This window comes from Petromyzon marinus, chromosome 5 (genome assembly GCF_048934315.1).
Source record: "Petromyzon marinus isolate PM22_M1 ecotype Great Lakes invasive population chromosome 5, UKy_Petmar_22M1.pri1.0, whole genome shotgun sequence".
Lineage (NCBI taxonomy): Eukaryota > Metazoa > Chordata > Hyperoartia > Petromyzontiformes > Petromyzontidae > Petromyzon > Petromyzon marinus.
In genome coordinates this window covers 16654263-16675613 of record NC_133671.1, presented here as the reverse complement: position 1 = coordinate 16675613, position 21351 = coordinate 16654263, and the positions used below count along the sequence as shown (strand labels likewise).

General features: G+C 40.9%; 1 protein-coding gene across 1 annotated transcript in view; it reads left to right on the top strand.

Annotated features, from left to right (window-relative positions):
- Positions 1 to 4193: 4193 nt before the first annotated feature.
- Positions 4194 to 21351, top strand: part of ERCC6L (ERCC excision repair 6 like, spindle assembly checkpoint helicase) — a 28779-nt gene continuing 11621 nt past the window's right edge. Inside the window, exons 1-21 of the mRNA XM_032947166.2 lie at positions 4194 to 4363; positions 5328 to 5418; positions 5558 to 5680; positions 6075 to 6262; positions 6568 to 6693; positions 6853 to 7015; positions 7956 to 8084; positions 8554 to 8646; positions 9118 to 9305; positions 9493 to 9610; positions 10102 to 10223; positions 10719 to 10794; positions 13045 to 13170; positions 14061 to 14174; positions 14411 to 14547; positions 16276 to 16377; positions 17261 to 17409; positions 18891 to 18988; positions 20331 to 20487; positions 20642 to 20757; positions 21198 to 21267. Of these exons, the coding sequence (XP_032803057.2) occupies positions 4344 to 4363; positions 5328 to 5418; positions 5558 to 5680; positions 6075 to 6262; positions 6568 to 6693; positions 6853 to 7015; positions 7956 to 8084; positions 8554 to 8646; positions 9118 to 9305; positions 9493 to 9610; positions 10102 to 10223; positions 10719 to 10794; positions 13045 to 13170; positions 14061 to 14174; positions 14411 to 14547; positions 16276 to 16377; positions 17261 to 17409; positions 18891 to 18988; positions 20331 to 20487; positions 20642 to 20757; positions 21198 to 21267 (2506 nt within the window). The 5' untranslated portion in view covers positions 4194 to 4343. The remainder of the gene's footprint in view (positions 4364 to 5327; positions 5419 to 5557; positions 5681 to 6074; positions 6263 to 6567; positions 6694 to 6852; positions 7016 to 7955; positions 8085 to 8553; positions 8647 to 9117; positions 9306 to 9492; positions 9611 to 10101; positions 10224 to 10718; positions 10795 to 13044; positions 13171 to 14060; positions 14175 to 14410; positions 14548 to 16275; positions 16378 to 17260; positions 17410 to 18890; positions 18989 to 20330; positions 20488 to 20641; positions 20758 to 21197; positions 21268 to 21351) is intronic.

The window sequence follows — 21351 nt, the reverse complement described above, 5'->3', positions numbered from 1 at the left end:
AGCCGTCGAACATTAAGAGATGCTAAGTTTGACCCAATGTAGAGATCACAGTGGTGAGTCCTATATGGGCAGTTCAATATAAATCTTAAGGCCGAGTGACAGATGGAATCAAGCTTCTTCAGTACAGTACTTGGGGCTGATTTATACACGATGTCACAGTAGTCAAGTAGAGGTAGTATGGTAGCTTTTATCAATTCCAAACGGAACATTGGGGGGAAGCAGTGCTTGTGTCGATACAGAAAACCAATTTTTATTTTTGTCTTTTTACCAATATAATCAATGTGATCTTCAAAATTCAGTTTTGAATCCAGGATGACCCCAAGATACTTATAGATCCTGACTTGCTCTATTTGATAATTATTTAAGGAATGTAATTGGGGAAAAATAACTTCCTGCTTTAGTCCTGGTGAGAAGCATAGCACCTTGGTTTGGGAGGTATTCAGGACTAGTTTAAGAGCAACTAGCTGATGTTGTAGTTTGTTGAAATCACCCTGTAGCTTAGGTCGTCTGGTGTGGCTGGGTAAAGTGTAGCAATGTTCATCTCTTCCATGATGTCGGGTCGGTATGGAGAAGTAGGCCAAAATTCCCTGTTGAGGGGATGGCTGGAGGGGGGGGGGACTATCGAGCTCCCTTTAATGGAGGCCCTTCTGCTAGCAGTGACGTTTAGCAAGACATTACAGAGCTGCACCTTAACGTTTTACCTTTAACACTTGACCACACATGCACGCGTGTAAAGCAACAATGGGCTGGAACTTCTTTTGGCAGATTATTTTTTTCCGATGAGTCAAACCCTTGTCACTTTGTTAATACCATTGCTCATGATTTTGGAAATAAAAAGATGAACAAATACATAGGATCTTGTGTTGGCTCATTATTTATTTTTTCTATTTACGTGACTTTACCGAAAGACCCGAAGGAGTACAGCTATTCAACTTTCTTTTTGCTATATTCATTTTCGGACACCTCTGTATTTGAGTGGTGACCTGGATACATTTCATAGCCTATTAAAATGACAACTCATTGTGTCCAGAAAGTAGGGGTTTGCAGGCAGGAGAGGGTGTCAGAATCCCACACCCCCATCTGATTATTTTGGCGTGGAAACCCCTGGGGGCCTGCCAGTCATCAACAGTGGCGAGCGAGAAGATGCCTCCAAACCTTGAGGGACAGCTCATTACCCACAGGATCAATAACTGAAGGCAAGGCAGGTCACCACGACTCTCTTCGCTGTACCACAACCTGCAGTTGAAGGATAAATGATTGGTTTGATCGTTCTTGTTGTGAGAATTATGATTTTGTATTAGTTTGCAACTGTTTTTGTGTGAATTATTATTAATTGTTCGTGTCACCTGTGATTGTTTATAGTTTTTTATTGTAATACTTTATTGTTATTTTTTTTCCAATGTATTTGTTCATGTAGGTATCCTAAATTATTTGTTTAACATTCCGGTAACCACAACAAATTCAGAATCTTCAGTAAATGTTTATCATGTTGTTTGTACATAGTTCGTTATCATCACCACTTAATTCTTGAATTGTCCATGCCGTATTGATCGAGCAATAATAATAATGATATATCCTACAACAAAATAGATAGTCTGGAACAGTGGTTCTTAACCTGGGTTCGATCGAACCCCAGGGGTTCGGTGAGTCGATCTCAGGGGTTCGGCAGAGCCCCCGCCACGGAGGTCCGGACACACTTGAATTATTGTGTAAATTTGTGATGACACACACGGCCCGCTTGGCCATCACTGGCTGCAGATGATCATGCTACACTGCTTGGCCAATCAGCGCTGCGGGGAATTTAGTGCGTACTCAGTAGTCAACGTGTGACTGTTGTTGTCGTACGTCGTGTGATTTCTTTAATATTTTATCCATACTAACTATGTCGGGCAAAAGAGGAAAGTGGTCGGACGAATATGTACAACATGGATTCTCATGTATCACGGAACGTGATGGGAGTGAGCGTCCTATCTGCATGATTTGCAACGCCAAGTTGAGCAACTCTAGTCTTGCACCGGCAAAACTAAAGGAACACTTCTTGAAGCTGCATGGAGATGGGGAATACAAGAACACAACACTTGCTGAATTCAGGGTGAAGAGAGCCAGATTCGATGAAAGGGCCACTCTGCCTGCTCTTGGATTTGTACCTGTTAACAAACCGATCCTGACAGCATCGTACGAAGTTGCTTACCTGATCGCAAAGCAGGGCAAGCCACACACCATTGGTGAAACACTTGTGAAACCAGCTGCATTAAAGATGGCGAATCTGATACTCGGAACAGCGGCCGAAGGTAAATTATCCCAAATTCCCCTTTCAAATGACACCGTCAGTGACAGAATAGAAGACATGAGTAAAGACATCTTGGCTCAAGTAGTCGCGGATCTGATTTCAAGCCCGGCAAAATTCAGCCTTCAACTCGACGAAACCACAGATGTTTCTGATCTAAGCCAGCTTGCTGTTTTTGTACGCTATGTGAAAGACGACATGATAAAAGAAGAGTTTTTATTTTGTAAGCCTCTTACAACAACAACGAAGGCAGCCGATGTGAAGAAGCTTGTGGATGACTTCTTCAGAGACAACAATCTTTCATGGGATATGGTTTCTGCAGTTTGTACGGACGGAGCTCCAGTCATGCTGGGAAGAAAGTCTGGTTTTGGTGCGCTAGTAAAGGCCGATGCACCACACATCATTGTGACGCATTGTATTCTGCACAGGCATGCGTTGGCAACAAAAACCTTACCTCCAAAAATGACAGAAGTATTAAAAACTGTGGTGGAATGTGTGAACTATGTGCGAAAAAGTGCTCTGAGGCACCGCATCTTCAGTGAACTGTGTAAAGAAATGGGCTCTGAATTTGAGGTACTTCTGCTCCATTCTAATATTCGGTGGTTATCCCGGGGACAGGTGCTGAATCGTGTTTTTGCCATGCGTGTGGAATTAGCCCTGTTTTTGCAAGAGCACCAACACTGCCATGCAGATTGCTTCAAAAATCCTGAGTTCATTCTCATTTTAGCGTACATGGCTGATATATTCGCAGCTCTCAATCATCTCAATCAGCAGATGCAGGGTGGTGGAGTCAATATCATGGAAGCGGAAGAACACCTGAAGGCTTTTCAAAAAAAGCTACCGTTATGGAAACGACGAACAGAGAACAATAACTTCGCAAACTTCCCGCTTCTGGACGACTGTGCAAGTAAGATCGAAGATGTGTCTGGAATCGGAGATATTTCTGTATCCACGGAACTGAAGCAAACAATTGCCACGCACTTAGATGAGCTTGCAAAGTCTCTCGACGGATATTTCCCTACAAGAGAGTCATATCCAGCATGGGTGAGACAGCCGTTCACGTTTGCTGTTGAAACAGCAGATGTCAATGATGAATTCCTCGACGAAATCATTGAAATTCAGCAGAGCCAGGTTCAACAGCAACTCTTCAGAACAACAACGCTCTCAACGTGTTGGTGTCGACAAATGAACAAGTATCCAGTTATTGCTAAGAAAGCCCTGGATTTTTTTATACCATTTGTTACAACATATCTTTGTGAGCAATCCTTTTCGAGGATGCTGGACATAAAAACGAAGAAAAGGAACAGGCTTTGCTGTGAAAATGACATGAGAGTGGCACTTGCCAAGGTGAAGCCACGCATATCTGAACTGATCTCTCAAAGGCAACAGCAGAAGTCACATTGATTTCCAGGTATGTAATTTGTTGTGAGTTTATGCATTGTGTTGGTTTTATTCTTTGAACAAGGTAATGTTCATGCACGGCTCATTTTGTGTACCAGTAAAAAAACATATCTATGTCTTGAATTTGAAAAAAATCACATTTTATTTTTCACTAAAGAGGGGTTCGGTGAATGCGCATATGAAACTGGTGGGGTTCGGTACCTCCAACAAGGTTAAGAACCACTGGTCTGGAAGAATATATTTTTTCCGGGAAGTTGGGATTACAAATAAGGAATCGAAATCACAATCGATTCTTTCATCACGACTCCATACTGGAACCGACTCCAAGCGCAATGGAATCGCCCACCCCGAGTGCAGTTCTCAACGAGCCACGTCACGTGGGGGTGTCGGTGTCGTCCAATTAAATTCAAATGTTCGCCGCCCAACCCCCTCCTCCCCCCCATCAAGTATCGCGATAACTTGGGAGCCGCAGAGCAACGGGTGAAGTTCTCGCGAGATTTAGCGGGCAACGGGAGGAGGGAGGGCTCGCGAAAGGCGGCGTGACGAATTGGCTCCTTTTGTGCGAATGTTTGAATTCGTGAAGCGAGAGCGCGGCGTCTCGCTCGTCCGGCGACTTCGTTGCGAACCTTGCGCGGGAGAATTCCCTTGACCGGCAATGTCGACGAGCGACTCAAGGTACCGGTAGCTCCGTTTGAGCGCGGTATCGGCGACGTTGCGGTGCGAAATAAGAAGCGTGGCGATGAGGAGGAGGAGGACGACGTGGGGACGCCTCCGTTACATCGCCGTCGCCACCACCACCACTACTGGGGGAAGGAGGAAGGGGGTTTGGTGTGGTGTGAGGGGAGAGATGGAGCGATGAAATCGGTTTCGCGTGCAGGCGCTGAGGCGAATCGGCGGTAACTTGCTTGAGCGTCCAACAGTGGGGTGACCGCTGCCCGTCGTGTGGCCGGCGTCCAAAGCAAAGTTGGTTCGCTGCTTCATCGCGCGCTTTCAGAAGTCGCCTCCGATACGAGGAAGCCACTTGTGCGCAACTTTAAAAACAATCCCCATGGAAAACAAGTTGAAAGGGAAGAGGTGGGGGGGGAGGAGGAGGGGGCGGTGTTGACACTTTATAACGAGGAGAGAGCGATTCGACCGGCAACGATCGCGCACGACTCTTTCACACACACACACCAGCCGTAAGAACCGGCTCATCGTCACCTTCGGTGGTCGATAAATCGGGATACCTCGGCGCTGCGTGTGAGCATTTGACGGTAAATGGGACTTCCCCCCCCAAACCCATTGTTAATAGGGGAATTTACATCGCTAAGCCTCGGGTGGGTTTGGCGCTTCGAAATGCACTGCACCGGGGGGGGGGGGGAGTCGTGGTGTAAATAAAACATCGCGATAATACAGATGGGAAATATCACCATCACTGGGGGAAGAAGAAGAATAGAGACGTGGTTGCTTGCTTCCTTCATCACATCCACCCCCCCACCCGGTGCTTGCGCTGTGCCTCATAACCTTGTGGTCGGCGCTCGCTAACAACGGCAGAACTTTGTGGGCTTGTTCTAGACGTGTTTGTTGTTGAGATGTTGTGCGTGTTGTGATTCCTGGCCCTTTCCTCGCTTGTGTTGTGCCCTGCGTATTGTACGTGAAGCAATGGAAGGGAAAGGGACACGGGTCAGATGTCGTCTGGCCGTGAGATGGGAGAAGAAGAGGACAACCCAGACGTTGTGAAATACCGAAAGGTGTGGGGGAAACTATTTGCCCACAGGGGGCAGCACAGGGATGACAAATCCACACACGCGCGCACACGCAGCCCATTCAATTGATTAATAGGTTAGGTGTCTTGTTTTCAACGTTTGTGTGTGTGTGTTTTTTTGACAGTATGTCATGCGGTCCAAGGATGCTCTGCGAAGTGAAAACTTGAATGCCGCCGTGCATTACTTGAGGAAGGCATACAAGATCTATGCAAGCAAAAAGCTAGAGCTCAAGATAAAGGCGCTGGAGGTTGTGGCCGCATTTACATGCATCTTTAACGTCAGAAATGCAATCCAGCAGGCCATGTCTTTTTTTATATAATGTAATTTGCAACCGTGTTCACCCATTGTAATTATTTTGGTATTGCCTATAATATAACCATTTACGAGTTATTTATTTAACTTTTGTGCTGTTGCCTAAATATACCAAACTGTTGTTGACTCAACTATTTGCAGTCACGAAAGCTTTAAATCGAAATATTTAAACTATTTAGATGAATCTATAATTAGAATTTTACACATGCCAGTATTGGTGACAGGATATTACTTTCCTGCACATTGATGGATAGTGTTATTTGGTTATTTCCATGAATGCAGTGTTTGATGAAAGTTAAAAAAATCTGTGAAATGGCTTTACATTCCAGGAAGTGTTGAAAGCTGCTATCAGCAGTGATGATGAAGAAGATGAGTATATAAACGTCCTTGGCTCAGGATTTAATTTATACCATGAACTTCATAACCAGCTGTATTCACATCAGCTTGAGGGTGTTGCCTGGCTTTACAACTTATTCAAGAATAAGCGTAAAGGTGGTATACTTGCTGATGACATGGGGTAAGTGTACATCCAGTACACCTCCCGCAAACAAAAAAGTGACCATATTTACCGAATGAATCAAAGAATATGAATTCCTGCAGTCACGAAAGTTTTAAGTCTAAAGTGACCATTTTGTATAAATACAAGCAAGGTGTAGTGTAGGGAGTTTTTGGCGTTGAAGGTTAAGCTATCGTATGCATTGATCAAATTTGGTGGTTTTTAACGTTTGATTTATGCAAAAACATTAATTTCACTTCGTACGACATGAATACAATGTGGTAGATGGTATTCACTTGCTGGTGTTTTTTTTTGTTTTTTCTTAGGCTTGGCAAGACGATTCAAGTCATTTCTTTTCTTTCGGGCATGTTTGATGCTTCACTTTTTGGCCATGTTCTCCTGGTCATGCCCACCACTCTAATGAGCATTTGGATTTCTGAATTTGATAAGTGGTGAGTTTTTTTTAAGAATAGGCTTTTTTTTTAAATAACCGGCACGCTTTGTTACTGCTCTTAACAGTAATTGCATAATTTCAACAATTAATTTTGTTTCTTAGTGATTCGGTTAAAATAGTAATGAAGAAAACATGCTCTCTACTTTCTGCCTCACAGGGCACCAGGAATCACGATCCGAGAGTTCTATGGCACCAAAAGTGAGCGAACGAGAAACCTGCAAAAAGTTCAACGGACGCAGGGAGTTGTTATCACCTCATACCAGCTCCTTGTGAATAACTGGCATGAGCTGTCCACATACCAAGGACACGAGTTCATCTGGGTGAGCAGTTGTTAGCTTGTATTGTAATTTTGGCCTGGTTGTTTTTGGGTAATGTTTTGTTTTATATTACATCATTCATGAAAATTGCATCTTACATTCGCTGAGGAACTGTAGACCAATAAAACATCCCCAGGCAACGAGGCAGTGCCATCAATTACCCAAGTGATTCAGTCCTCTTGTTATATAAAACAATTTTGGCCAATTAATGAGTGTGTAGACATGTGTGATCAAACTGGAGCACCTGAAGAAACCCCACATCTGGGAGGGGGCAACACTTTTATCCCACACAGAAGGAACGGAAGATATTAGTCCGCACTATGCCGTACCACATTCTCCTGGAAAGCCAGGGTGTTATCACGGTGCCCACTAAAAGGGAGTTTAACAACATTTGTTTTATTTGCCAACCCTTTCCTCCACGGTTCTGGATTTCAGGCATGCTCCACCACTGCCTGGCTACTTAAAATCCATCGACAATGCAAAATTGAGATGTATTACCTCGTTTAAAGTGACCTCTGTGGCTAGCATATGGCTACTAGCTATTATTGATGGGATACGTGGCAGAAATGCAAGATGCATAAACGTGACATACTGGCAAATTTACTGTGCCTGAGTAAATGACATTCACAGGTGCAGTGTATTTCAGCTTGTCACAGTAAAATTATGTCAGTCACATGCATGTTATCTGAAGGGGTTTTTTCCCCATGGCCAGGACAATTTATACTGTTAACTTTGAAAATGTACTTTTGTAATGCACATTACATTGAACATAATTATATATATGTTTTTATCTGTTTAATTGTTATATTAAATCGGTGGTTTTATGTTTAAAATAATATGGTTTGAATACGTTGGTAAATTAGAATTCACTAAATATTACCTTGCCCTTTGTTCAATATTCTAATTATCCACATGTTTTTTTGCTCACGATGTCATTGTCTAGGATGCAATGATTCTGGACGAAGGGCATAAAATAAAGACATCATCTACCAAGACTGCCAAGAGTGCTCATGCCATTCCAGCACATTTTCGTATGATCTTGACAGGGACACCAGTGCAGAACAACTTAAAGGTTAGTGTGCAAGTGAAAAATAACTCGCTGTGTTCATCATTACTGCTGCCTTATATATTTAAAATCCAGGCCAACGTTTTGAACAATTGATTTTCAGAAAAATATTACAAGGCAGTTTTTATGACGAATGTGGTTTGTTTTTGTTTCTCAATTTTAATACCACTCCAAACACAATACACAGTATCTGTATTGTTTTATTTTAATCTGAATGTTTGTTTAAGGTATTCACTGCATGCACGTTTATTAGATATTAAACACGCCAGTCTTAACAAAACTCTATAATATAAGCAGCTGCATCTAATTATAATTCTACATTTGCAATAAAAAGGCTTCAATCGAGTCTTCAATAATTTGATCATGTTTTTGTAAATCCTCCAATTTTTAAACCAACATTTGACATTCGGCATGCAATTTATCGCTTTGCATTTGTTTTCTAACGTAATCTCTGTTTTAACCTTTACTTCTGTAGGAAATTTGGGCATTGTTTGACTTTGTGTGTGAGGGGTCACTGCTGGGCACATCCAAAACCTTTAAGATGGAATATGAAAACCCAATCACAAAGGTTTGTTTGATGTTTTCTGTGCAATGCTTAAATTACATGTTGTGTACAAATTGCAAAATTTAATTAACTGAACATTTTAATCTAGAACATGTCTGATCAAACTGTATAGTTATTAACTATATGAAATAGCCACTTGATGACTTTCCTTGTGGGATTGAGTTGTCATTTTGGGTTGCAATTAAGTTTATTTTTAGAATTGGGGTGAATGCAGCAGCCTGTAAATGGCTAGAAGGATCATTTGGACCTATTGAGTACAACATTGATTAATAAATAAAAGTATATGTGTATGCACATTATTTGGGGAATGCAATATGACGTTAAGAATTGATGTTCATGGATTAATGCACTGTTATGTAAAATGGTATATGTAAGACGGTCCTGGCTTTGTAATATTTTATTTCTGGACCGAATTGCCCTTACCCCATTACAGTTGAGCACATAGACACTGTTGAATGTGGCGTGTGGATTCAGGCACGCCAAAAGGATGCCACTGTTGGTGAGAAAGCACTGGGTACGAGAATGGCGGAAAACCTGCAAGAGCTCATTGGGCCCTATTTTCTTCGCCGAACAAAAGCTGAAGTGCAGTCGAAGGAACTTCATGCGAAGCAGCTCCGGGATAACAAAGAAAATGATCCTACAGTGGGCAACTTGGATCAGAGGTATTAATGTTTTCCTGTAGAAGTGTTTTTCTTGTAAAAATGTCATTGATATTTATGATCTTGAGATTTTTATAATTTAGTGCTATGAGAATTCATAAATTATTGCTTTGAAAAATGGATCTTGTTACCGAAACTATGAAAGCTGTATTCAATTGATTTTCCTTTTATATACATTTTTCGATGCCAGAATTCAAATAGAGATGCCGACCCTGACAAGAAAAAACGACCTGATTGTATGGGTTTACCTAAGCCCAGTGCAAGAACAAATCTATCGAGACTTCCAAAATCTGGACGACATCAAAGAAGTATGTAAGACCTGCCTGCCTTTTAGAACTAAAGTCCTTTAGAAATCCTTCAAGCAATGCACCAAGCAATTGTACAACATAACTTTTTTGTACCTTCATTTCTTGGAATTTCCCTTTGGACAAATAAAGCATTTACTTCAAGAAACACTGGTGGAGATCAGTTGCACAAAGTATGAAATCGATTTTGTATAAAATAAAAAAAAACATGAATGTGTTTTGGATACTGATATGCACATGGTTTTGAAGGAATGATACGTTTTTGTTTTGAAATGTCAAACTGATGCTTACATGGATGGAATTATAATGCATGCACTATAATATAAGATACATCTTTGCACTCGTGAAGCATAGTAACAATTAATTTCCATGCATTTGGCAATAGAGTAAAATAAACATTACAATACTAAAATTCCCTCTGGTTCACTGGCAGTCGAAAGTAAATTAATTGTTGCAGACCAGCATTACAGTTTGTTGTGGTGCTTGTCATTTAGCTGCTGGACTCCACACGCTCCCCACTTGTTGCACTTGGTATCCTCAAGAAGATTTGTGTTCACCCGCGTCTGCTGCCAGAAAGGGCCTGTGCTCAGCTGGGGCTCAATCAGCAGTTTGGCAGGTCAGTGTTTTAATATTTAACTGTTAGCAGTAATAAAATATAAATATTTTGCCACTTAAAGTAAAGAAATATGATCAGTCCTTACATAGTGAAGAAAGCTGGACGCAAGCAAAGTGACACATTGCATCACCATGCATACCATAAAAACAAAAATGAACAATGCCAATTTTGATCTGAAATCGTTTAAATGGTCATAGTTTTTGTTTTATTGGCAGTTGGGGTGGCCTGTCCATCAGTATGCGAGCCATTGGCACAATTTGCATGAGGTTTTCGTTGCAGTCTCATAGCTACCCAGTAATCTCTAAAAGGAATTCTTTGAAACGTCTTGGTTGTTTGACATTATGACATGCCACATTCTAGTATAGCAAAATAAAATATCTGAAAGATATAATTAACCAAACTAGCATTTTAACTTAATGCAATTGTTTTACTAATGTCTAAATGATCATTATTTGTAAAGCTTATTTTAAAAGTCACATGTGAATTTTTTTTCAGAATTGAATCAGAGGGTCTTCAAAGTAACTGGTTTTTATCCAGCATCAAGAATGTTCCTCCCAAGACCTTGATAGAGGTAAAGACCAAATGAGCTACATACAATACTTGACATTCGTAATAAAGGTTTTTTCTGGTTAGATCGCGATATTTAGAAATGTGTTGCAACCCTCCGCCACCTGACACGGCCAATCGGTAAAAAATGTCACGTTGACAAAAGACAAATATTTCACTTCTTTAGCGCACTGGTGTGTTGAGTGGATCCACAACATTTACAATTTGAGTGACGTTTCACTGGAAATTACATCCAGTATCTTAGGGCGATTTGCCAGAATAGTGAAACCATCCACCTGCTTCCGGTATTAAATAGTGCAGGATGATTGTTGAACCCCAGCAGGATTCGAGATCAGAGGCGGAGGAGGGGATATATGTAATTATGTAATAGATCAATAATCAGCCACTTAGCATGTGACTCACCTGTAAGGAATTGCAATATGTGTTGTATATTACTTAATAATATGCTTCTAGGCTACGCCGAGTCTATAGCTATCACAGCGATTACAATTATTTGAATTCTCAATTTCAATTGATTCTCTAACTAATCTTGGCCAGTAATAATTAGTTCTGCATAACACTTCAACGGTATCAAAATCAATTGAATGTCCTTGTTGGCAAGCATGCTCTGCCACTGCTGACAGCTGTGTTTGGGAGAATTTAATGTTCCTTTGGTGTTCTTTTAGTCTTGCGCTAATGTTATGCCCCATCTGTCCAATATAACACCGCATAAGCAATTGATCCGATATACACCTTCTGTTGATAACTTCGGTAATTCATCTTTAGTACAAGACACTAGTTTTTGAATTTTGTGTACCGTACCAAAAATCTCACTTTAATGTTTTGCTTTTGCAAAACTAGCCCGTGTTTTGCTTTTGCAAAACACGGGCTAGTTTGTCAGTAACTCCTGAGATATATGGTATTTTAATTGTTTTGATAATCTGATCACTTTTCAGCAGTATTGTTGTTCGATCTTGATTTGGCATTTAATGCTCTTAATTTGAGCATTATTATAGCCATCCAGTCTTAGTGCTTTAACATATTTGATCTCTTTCCCTAAACTTTCACTATCTGACACTGTCTTTGCCTGATGTATGAGTGTCTTGAGAGAGGATTTCTGTGCTGGGTGGTGATGTGGTGGATGGCTTCACTATTCTGGCAAATCGCCCGAAGATGCTGGATGTAATTTCCAGCGAAACGTCGTACTCAAATTGTAAATGTTGTGGATCCACTCTTCAACACACCAATGCGCTAAAGTAGTGAATATAATTGTCTTTTGTCTACGTGACGTATTTTTTAATGATTGGTCGTGTCAGGTGGTGGAGGGTTGTGACACATTGATAAATAACGTGATCTAACCCAAAAACCTTTATTATGAACTTGCTCTACTAGCCGGCTTCGCCCGGGACTTGGATCCACCACGCCTGGCCGCCTTTGTCTCCCCAGTGGCGATGTTCACACACCGCAGCAGTTAGTCGTTTGAGGCTGAGCCTACCTAGGGGACACCCAGGACCGGTTAAAATAATCGTCATCAGTGGTGACCATGAGCGGGAATCGAACTCGGGTCGCTGGGTTGATAGCGCAGCGCGCGAATCGCTACGCAGTCCCCTCCCACACACAGGAAAAAGACAAAACCCCCCCGTGTAGCCTGTAAGGAGGCAAGTGCTGTTAGCGAACACCTATGAAGGCCGGCACGGCACACGAGGGGGTGGGTGACAGCAGCACGCCCGGCCACCTTTTTCTCCCCAGTGGCAATGTTCACACACCATAGCAGTTACTCGTTTGAGGCTGAGTCGACCTCGGGGAGGCCCAGAAGCGGTTGAAATAATCGTCACCGGTGGTGGCCGTGAGTGGGAATCGAACTCGGGTCGCCGGGTTCGTAGCGCAGCGCGCTTACCGCTACCACTACAATGCGTTACGCTTCCACACAGACAGACACACACACACAGACACACACACAGACAGACACACAGACAGACAGACACACACACACAGACACACACGGACACACACAAACAGCGCGTTAACCGCTACACTACAATGCGTTCCGCTTCCACATGCGCGGGTCACGTGACAGATTTGACGTCACAGCTCACTTTCCGTGCAAAAAAATATATGTATTATTGAGCTCTCCCCCCAAAAGCCTACGTGTTAAATACTTGACATTAAACATAATTTTGTGATAACATATATCTGGGAACAGTTACATTGGAAGGCCTTTAGTAGTTTTGTACAAATGTGAATTGTGTACGTGTGATGTTCTCGTGAATTGCAGGAGTCTGGCAAGTTGACGTTTCTGATTGGACTACTTGAGCGTTTGCGCCAAGAGGGTCACCGAACGCTGGTGTTTTCTCAGTCACTCAAGATGCTGGATATAATCGATCACATCCTAAAACACCAGGTGAGATTGGGTAGTGGTATGACTATTAAAGCCTAATTTTTTTTATCGTACTGCTTTGGCAGTGGTGCAAGAACCACAACTGGCAAACTTTAACACATTGGAAAAATATTAAACAGTTGACGTTTAATGCCAATGTCCCGTAACTTGTAGAGACCAGAGCACATAGGAGGCCAATGTGCGAGATATCTCTGGCCTGTGTTATAAAGAAGGGCCATTGCCCAAAATATTGCCGATTGTCTTTTCCTTTTAAGGCAGTATTATTGATTAATGTGAGTTTTAAGTTGAAGCCAAATGTAATTTTGTGCATGCAGGATTCCCAGTGATACTTGTTCACAATAACTTGGTTACCGACATTTTATTGCAACCACCAATCTGATTTGCTCTCCAGGACTAGTTTAATTAATTCTTTGTTTTTAAATATTCGGATTAATAGTCGTCGTTCTTTTTGTAAGTTGCAGCACTTGTGGGGGAGGTTTCCATTTGAAGCTAACTTTGAGGTTGTAGATTAACTTCTATTGCCCAGTGGACAAAGTAATCTTAGGGTTTCTTTTTTCCATGGCTGGATCATAGAATCTAGTTTTCCAAGATGTGGCTAATATAATTTGTGCTATACTCTGAAGTATTCTATATCATAAATGTGCTTACAAGAAAATGTATTTTCTTCACTGTTGGTAATATTTATCAAACCCATTTTTTATAGAAGCTTTTTTTGTTAATGTATCACTTGTATCCCTTGGAATAAAATTAAATTTTGTTAACATGATTCATGTTTTGTTTACTGCAAGACTCAAAAAGCAATAACACGAATTAACATAATTTGGAATATATCACATTACCTTTCATCACTTTGCAGTGAATGCTTTTTAAAAATGTTCTGTTATGTTTTGAAGGGCTTTAAGGTGATGAGAATTGATGGAACAATAACGCATATCACTGAAAGAGAGAAGCGTGTCCAAACGTTTCAGAAGGACTCTGCATTCAATGTGTTTCTGCTCACTACACAGGTAAGTGGAGTGTTACGTGCCTTTTTTGTCGGATATACCCATAGTTGGCTTCACCTGTTTTCAAGGGCAATATCAATTCACAATTGGTGGTGGACGGTGGTGAACATCGGCCAAGGCAAATTAACATTTATTTCTTTGTTATTTGGTGGTGTTAGTGATTTGGCACTTATACTATTTAAAATCACTGAACTTTTCGATATTATTACGACTGATTCTGTACTATCTTTGCTCGCCAGGTGGGTGGAGTTGGGCTGACACTTACTGCTGCAAATCGTGTCGTGATTCTTGATCCGAGTTGGAACCCAGCAACTGATGCCCAAGCAGTGGATCGAGCATATCGCATTGGACAAACTGACAATGTCATCATCTACCGGTAGAGTAGAGTTTGAGGTCTTGTGCGAGAAAACTTAACATATGTAATCCAAGAATGTTTATTTCATATGGCTTGTGGAAAATAAATGTTTTTAAGCTGCAAAAATGTAGAATTTTAAAAATTTCTTAAGGGTAAGGGTTATTCTTGACACGTTGATCATTTATATATTTTTTATTGTGTAGCATTTTAGAGGGTAATGTCCAAGCCAAATTCATACATTTCCAGTATACTATACTCTTTGGTTCTTTCGGTCAAGTCACGTAGGTAAAAAAAATTATAGATCACGACGTTTCGATCGCAACACAAGCAATCGTCATTAGGTGAGACAACTACAGCAAGAAAAAACTGCTGAAGTAGGCGAGAGATCTTCCGTGGCATGAGGTTATATAGTAGGCCTCGGCAGTAGGGGGGGGGAAGGGGGGGGGGAAGGTGGCGGGGCAGAAAGTGGACCCCGCAGCAGCACCCTGGTCACTGGAGTAAAGTGGGCCACCACAGCAGTACTGGAGAGATCGGTTGCAGGGGGGGAGAGAGAAGGGGGGGGAGGAGGAGGCAGGGCAGAACGTATACTATTAATACATTATTAAGATAATCTAAATGGTACTTTATGTCGATCCTTGATTCTCTTGTCTACCCACCTTATCACTCAGTCTACTCAACCTGGCTCTGTATATTACTATCTTCGCCAATGCCTCTATCTCATCCGGTACCATTGTCTTAGCTCTGAAGACTGCTGTCACTGTAATCCTGAAAAAAATATACATATTTAATCCGGACATCTCTGTAATACTCTGTCTGATATCAAACCCCCCTTTACTTGGTGAGGTCCTCGATAGGGTTATTGTCTCCTTTGTAACCGAATGCCTGTTCTAACATTAATTTTCCCAGTTCAGTCTAGTTTCTGCCAGAGGTATTTACATGAAATTGCTCTCCTATGTGTGGTTGGTTAATTTTTTTTGGATTTGGATCATAGTCTTAATTATCCTCGGCCTTTGCTGCTTTTGGCACCATAAACGAACTCCCATTCTCCTTGATTGACTGAACTCATCTCTCTCGCGTCGTCGCTTTAAGATGTTCTCTTCATATTTTGTTTGTTGCAGTTGCACCCGACTCAAGAGCCACATGGCTCACAGGGCTATACCTAATAAATGAAACTTGAAAACTCTCGGCCTACCTCTCCCCTCTGATCTCATTCCACTCCAATCTATACATAGTTTACTCCAAGAACCAGACTTCCAAATCCCCCAGTCAACCTTCTCAGAGGGAGGACACTCTTTATTGTCTGCTGTTCACATAGTCTGCATTATAACTATTGCTTCCCCCAGCCATCTGTGATGTTGACTCCATTGATCAATTTCGATTTAAAGCTTTCGAGACTGCAGGGATTCATCTTCTTGGTTATTTCGGTAAAGTCACGTAGAGCTCTGTTTCTTCACCTGAGGACGGCTACTTGTGTTGTGGCGGAAACGTCGTGAGAATTTGATTTCATTATGTTTTATTTTTATTATTTTATTTTTTCCCTTCTACGTGACTTTGCCGAAAGAACCAAGAAGATGAATCCATTGATCAAGTTCAGGCTCATGCCCTTCATTTTCCCTTTGCGTATTGATGACTGTCTTTTCATAAATTAAATGTACCCATCAATGCAAACGTACCCAGTGTTTTGAAATCCAAATGGTATTGTACCCAGCATTTTATTGTGCTATAAGGTTGTTTATTCATTGTCTCTAGGCTGGTTACGTGTGGGACCATGGAAGAAAAGATCTACCGCCGCCAAATATTCAAGGAGTCTCTGATCAGGCAGACAACTGGCGATAAAAAGAATCCCTTCAGGTAACGGCTGTATTCCGTCACTAGTAGTACATCTACATCACTTTTGACCTAGAGTGTTTTTGTCACCTTGGTTGCCAAAGAATCTCCCATTTCATTTGTGATTTCTGTCTTGCCATTCAAATGAATCCAATTTTTTGACTGCTTAAAGATTGTCCAGTATACCACTTACATTTTGAATGGAATGCAATAATCACCATTTTCAATAAATATGAATTTTGTCACAATAGGACATCATCTATAGAATACCTATTAATTTCAAATGTAATTCCTGCATCTCCATTAAAATTATGTAACGATTGCCACTAGATGGCATGCTAACCCTTTTAGAATACTGTACCGTTTTATTGAATGGATAATCTTTTAATATTGCCTATAGAGGAATCAAGGTTCCTGTAAAAATATCCCACAGTAGAATCGTGGTAGAGTAGTAGGATTTCCGCAGGAATAGCTCGGCATAAGCTATTTCAAAGTTTTTTTAATCGAAGTTCTTAAAATTACAACTTTTTTGTAACACTGGTTAAAGGCCTATACGCAGATAAATGTATTGATTGTGTTGTGATGAGTACAGGGACTCGTCTACTTACGGATGTGTTAGGTTCCAAAGGTCTGTCGTAAGTCGATTTGTTCGTAAGTCCAACTTTACTCCTGTCGATTCCTCTTCACCTGAGTAAACCTTTCAGTGTTTGGGTCCTGAGACTCGAAACTTCCCGGTGCTTGACACCGAACAATCACTGCCATCTATTGTGTGGCGGTTGAACTTGCGACTCTCAGTCCGAGCAGGCAACTGGACCTACAGACCAGGTTTGTTCATACCTCTGAAAGGTCGTAAATCGAATGTTTGTAAGTAGAGGAATCCCTGTGTCTTGTTTTTGGCTGCTTTTAGGTATTTCTCCCAGCAGGAGCTCCGGGAGCTCTTCATTCTTGAAGATACAAAATCGTCCAAAACACAGATTCATCTTCAGGGCATGCATTCGGCACAGCGCAAGTCTGACACTACTCTGGACGAGCACATTGCCTACCTCCATACACTGGGTAAAACTGTCTTTGTTTACCTCTTCATAAAGTGACTTAATTCCACTTTAGATTTTTTTGCTATTTTCCTTGCAACAAATATCAAATTGTTAAAATGAGCAGATTTTGAGACGTTTATGTACATACTTTAACCAATTCTGATATTTGTGTAAGCCAAAGATGTATAAACAAACTAGCTAATTCTTTATAGATATATTTTTTTTACATGTGACCTTGAACATTCTCGCTTTGATATTGTATTGTGCATGAAAACGACTGGAGGAGCAGGGAACATTCAGAATCCACTTGGTTTGGCCTATCTTAGCAATGCTCGTTAGCGGCATGGTGTAAATTGTGGGAAAAATGTATGATCAAACGAATCCTTGACATTCACTACAGTTTATTCAGCACATATATAACTCGCAATAATGTGATACATTTACATTATTTCTAACAAAGGTTGCGATCCACAAGTGTTTTGTGAATATGCTATTTGTTTCCCTTACCTTTAACTCACATTGACGATATGTTTAAAAAAAAGTAAATGCTAAATAGGTTTTTCTCTAGAAATAAGCACTGCTTTCTTCCCAGGACTCCTTCATATTGTTGAAGCTACCATCCTACCTCTGCTTGTTTACTGCGATTTTAGCCTTCAGAAAATAGCTTCAAACACCCCTTAATACGTTAGTGTTTTTTCCTTCCATTCAGCTCTAAGAGTCCCCTTATATAACTCATCACGGAGCTATATGCTTCAGCTAATGTAACTAGTGGTTGCATAGATATCGACATTGGCTGATCTTCATCTAAAATGTTCTTAAATCCAGATCAGCTCATTGTGTTACTGACATTCTTCATCCATTAAAAACAAATCCTCTAAACATTAGATGCACTTGAATGCCTTTTGACCATTCCCACCCACATTGGAATGTCCTCAATCTTAATAATCTGCATATATCTTGAGCATATGTTAAGGCCCTGTTGCAGGTTTACCTCTGCCACAAGCCCCTGTCTGAGGCTTTATATTTACATACGTCTGGGACAAGATTTTTGACACTTAGATTTGTTTTAAAACGCTTGTTTGTTTTTGTTTGCATTAGATTTTGGCATTTCATGTACGTGTTTTTCGTTTTTGCTCTTGTTTGCACTTTTGGATTATGGTCGTCTTTGTAAAAATACTTGCTCAATGGGGCTCAGCAGCTGAAATAAAGTGAGATTTTATGTATTACAAGTAGCAAACTTTAAAAATTTATGAAATTCACTCATCTTTTTTTACAAGCATTAAATGCAAAATTTGGGACGGGAAAATGAACAATATTTATTCATTTTTTTGGACTCTATTAAACGAATATTTTATAAACTGGCTCTTGCAGCTTTGCTGCTGAATGCTGATTGAATAAGTAGGGTTTTTTACAATCATTAATGCCAGAAATCCCAAATATACTATTGGTTTTTGTTGGTGCTTTTTTTTAATCGCATGCTTTTTTCTTTTCTTTGTTTTAAAGACATGTTTGGGATCTCCGATCATGATCTTATGTACTCCTGTGAAGAAACGAATGCTGAGGATTTGGAGGAAGAAGGTGTGGACTACATTGAAAAACGGGTAAGGCTTGGTGCTTTCATCCCACTTGAAGTGAGGGAGGCCTTGTTGCTGTTTTGTGATGAAATAAAAAAGAATTTCTCTAAGTATCGGGTGAGAATATAATTTTCCTAAAATGGTAAATACAACGACTGTACATTTACCTATTCAAGGCAAACTACGAAACCATTTTTACAGGATTTGCAATTCTTCTATCAGATGTAAAAAGCAACATTTTCTCAGGTGGGATCGAGTTTTGATAGAAAGTCAAGAACATCATCGTATACAAAGTTAACTTTTGTAATAATGCGGGGAAATGTAATGCTTGGGGCAACTGTTAACGATATGTTCCATTGTTCGAGATTTGCCAAAAGTAGTGTGCTGATTGTCTTTTAATCGCCACTTTTGCATCACATGTTTACATCATCCATGGGAAGTCCTAATGCGATTTTAATTATTGCCTACTGCCGCTGGGATAGTGTGAAGCCAGGAGGTTCAGCCGAAGGATATTCAGTTTGGTTCTGATGCCAGCATGGCCTCTGCTGTTGTCCAGTGGTTGGCATGATTTTATCTTCGGTGGTGGCAGGCGGGCAAGGTCTTTGTGGATGGGGGGGTAGTGTTGTTTGTAATGGTCTTTTTGTATTCTTGCAACATGGCATTATCGCGTCTGTTCAGCTGCGTATCGATGAGATTCATGTGCAAGCTGTTTCCCCAAACTGCTGCGCAGTGCTTAGCTGGAGAGTATTTCAACTGAAGTGTTATATTTGCAGGTAAGGCCCACAGAGCTATATAGCTCTTTTTCAGAAGCGACCTGGCCACAAATCATAGCTCAACAAAGTGGCTTAACACGTGGGTGATCCTCTTCCCAGAGAAATGCACGTTTAGTGTGCTCTTTGGACATGGAACATGCAGTTGGACAGCATTGCCCTTTCTCGCATTTTCCGCTGCCAGTGCAGTAGTTGTGAGCGCTTCAGCAGGAGGCTTCTTTGCCAGACGGTGTCATAGTTGGCAGACAGGTCTGCACAGGTCACAGCCGTGTGTTTTAATTTCTGCTCGTAGCCTACTTCAACACGCAATGCGAAATGCAAACACTTTGTCACGGCATTTTTTATTTGGTTTGAACCCAGCCTTCTCGGTGGTATAACTCTCTCGTAGAGAGGGAGACACTTTTAAGAGCATGCATTGATTGCCATGTGGAATACACAGTGTGGATCTTTTTTTCAAAGGAGCCAATGGATTTGGCCGATTTTTTTTTTATAAAATGAAGTCTTAAAAAATAACGCAGTTGTGGAAGGGGGGCTCGTGTGACCTTATCGAATGCACTGTGGTGTGACTGTGTCGTTTGTTCATCTCGGTCACGGAACAGGTGCGCAAGGCACAGGAGATTGTGGCAGCAGAATCACAAGTGAACCAGCAGTTCCGCAAGCAAATTTTGGCCGGTACTGAACCGCCACGAGGCCTGCAGACACATCAAGGAACAAGCAGGGATAGTACCAGAAAAAACAAAACAAAACCTGAACCAGGTAATTCCTTGGTGGTTCTTGTCCGGTTGCACTATTGTCCAACACAATATTTTATTGCGGCTAAATGCTGTGATCTTAGTCCCCATGGGATGCACTACTGACAAACAGCTTTCATTTGAAATGTTATTAATGACACCTTATTTGATATTAACAGAGTTTGAGAATGAAATAGGATCTCATGAATCTCTGAAGGAGCCAAGCCACATTCAGGAAGAACATGACGTTCTTGTAATCAGCCAGGATATGATAGACTTGACTTTGGAGGATAAGGTAAGTAAACCAACAATGCAATCATGGATCCAGAGGTGTGCTGTAAGGGGCATAGTAACTAATATAACTTGAAGAATATTGCAGATGCATTTTATGAAAATGTAATTGGTTGGATAAAATGTTGGAAACTTAAAGACCTTTTATGCCTCATCAACTTTGTAAAGTAGTTGACAAAGATATATATTTCTTAAAGTAACATTTTTTTGTTTGACAAATGTGAATTTGTGTGTGTTAAGCTTATTTTGCATTGAATGTAGCCAACCGTGCTAATGGGACATTATTTCAATGCGCATTTTTATTTGCTTCAATGCAGAGCCAGTAAATAAAATACTATAAAAATCTTTTTTTGTAATTGTTTGGAATAATGTAGGGGTTTAAATAGATAATTTTGTTGTATTTATCAGTTAGAGACATCATTGAGCCTGTGTCTTGTCTGGCAGGCTGACCTGGCGAATCTGAGCATCTCAAATATCGGAGCACTTTCCAAAAAGTCCACTATGGAAGTTGAAGGTTTGTTGTGTGCTTCAAGTTAAACCTCATTTGTTGTCTGAAGTATTTATTATCTTGTATCGGGAGTACTACGGTCTCTCTTAA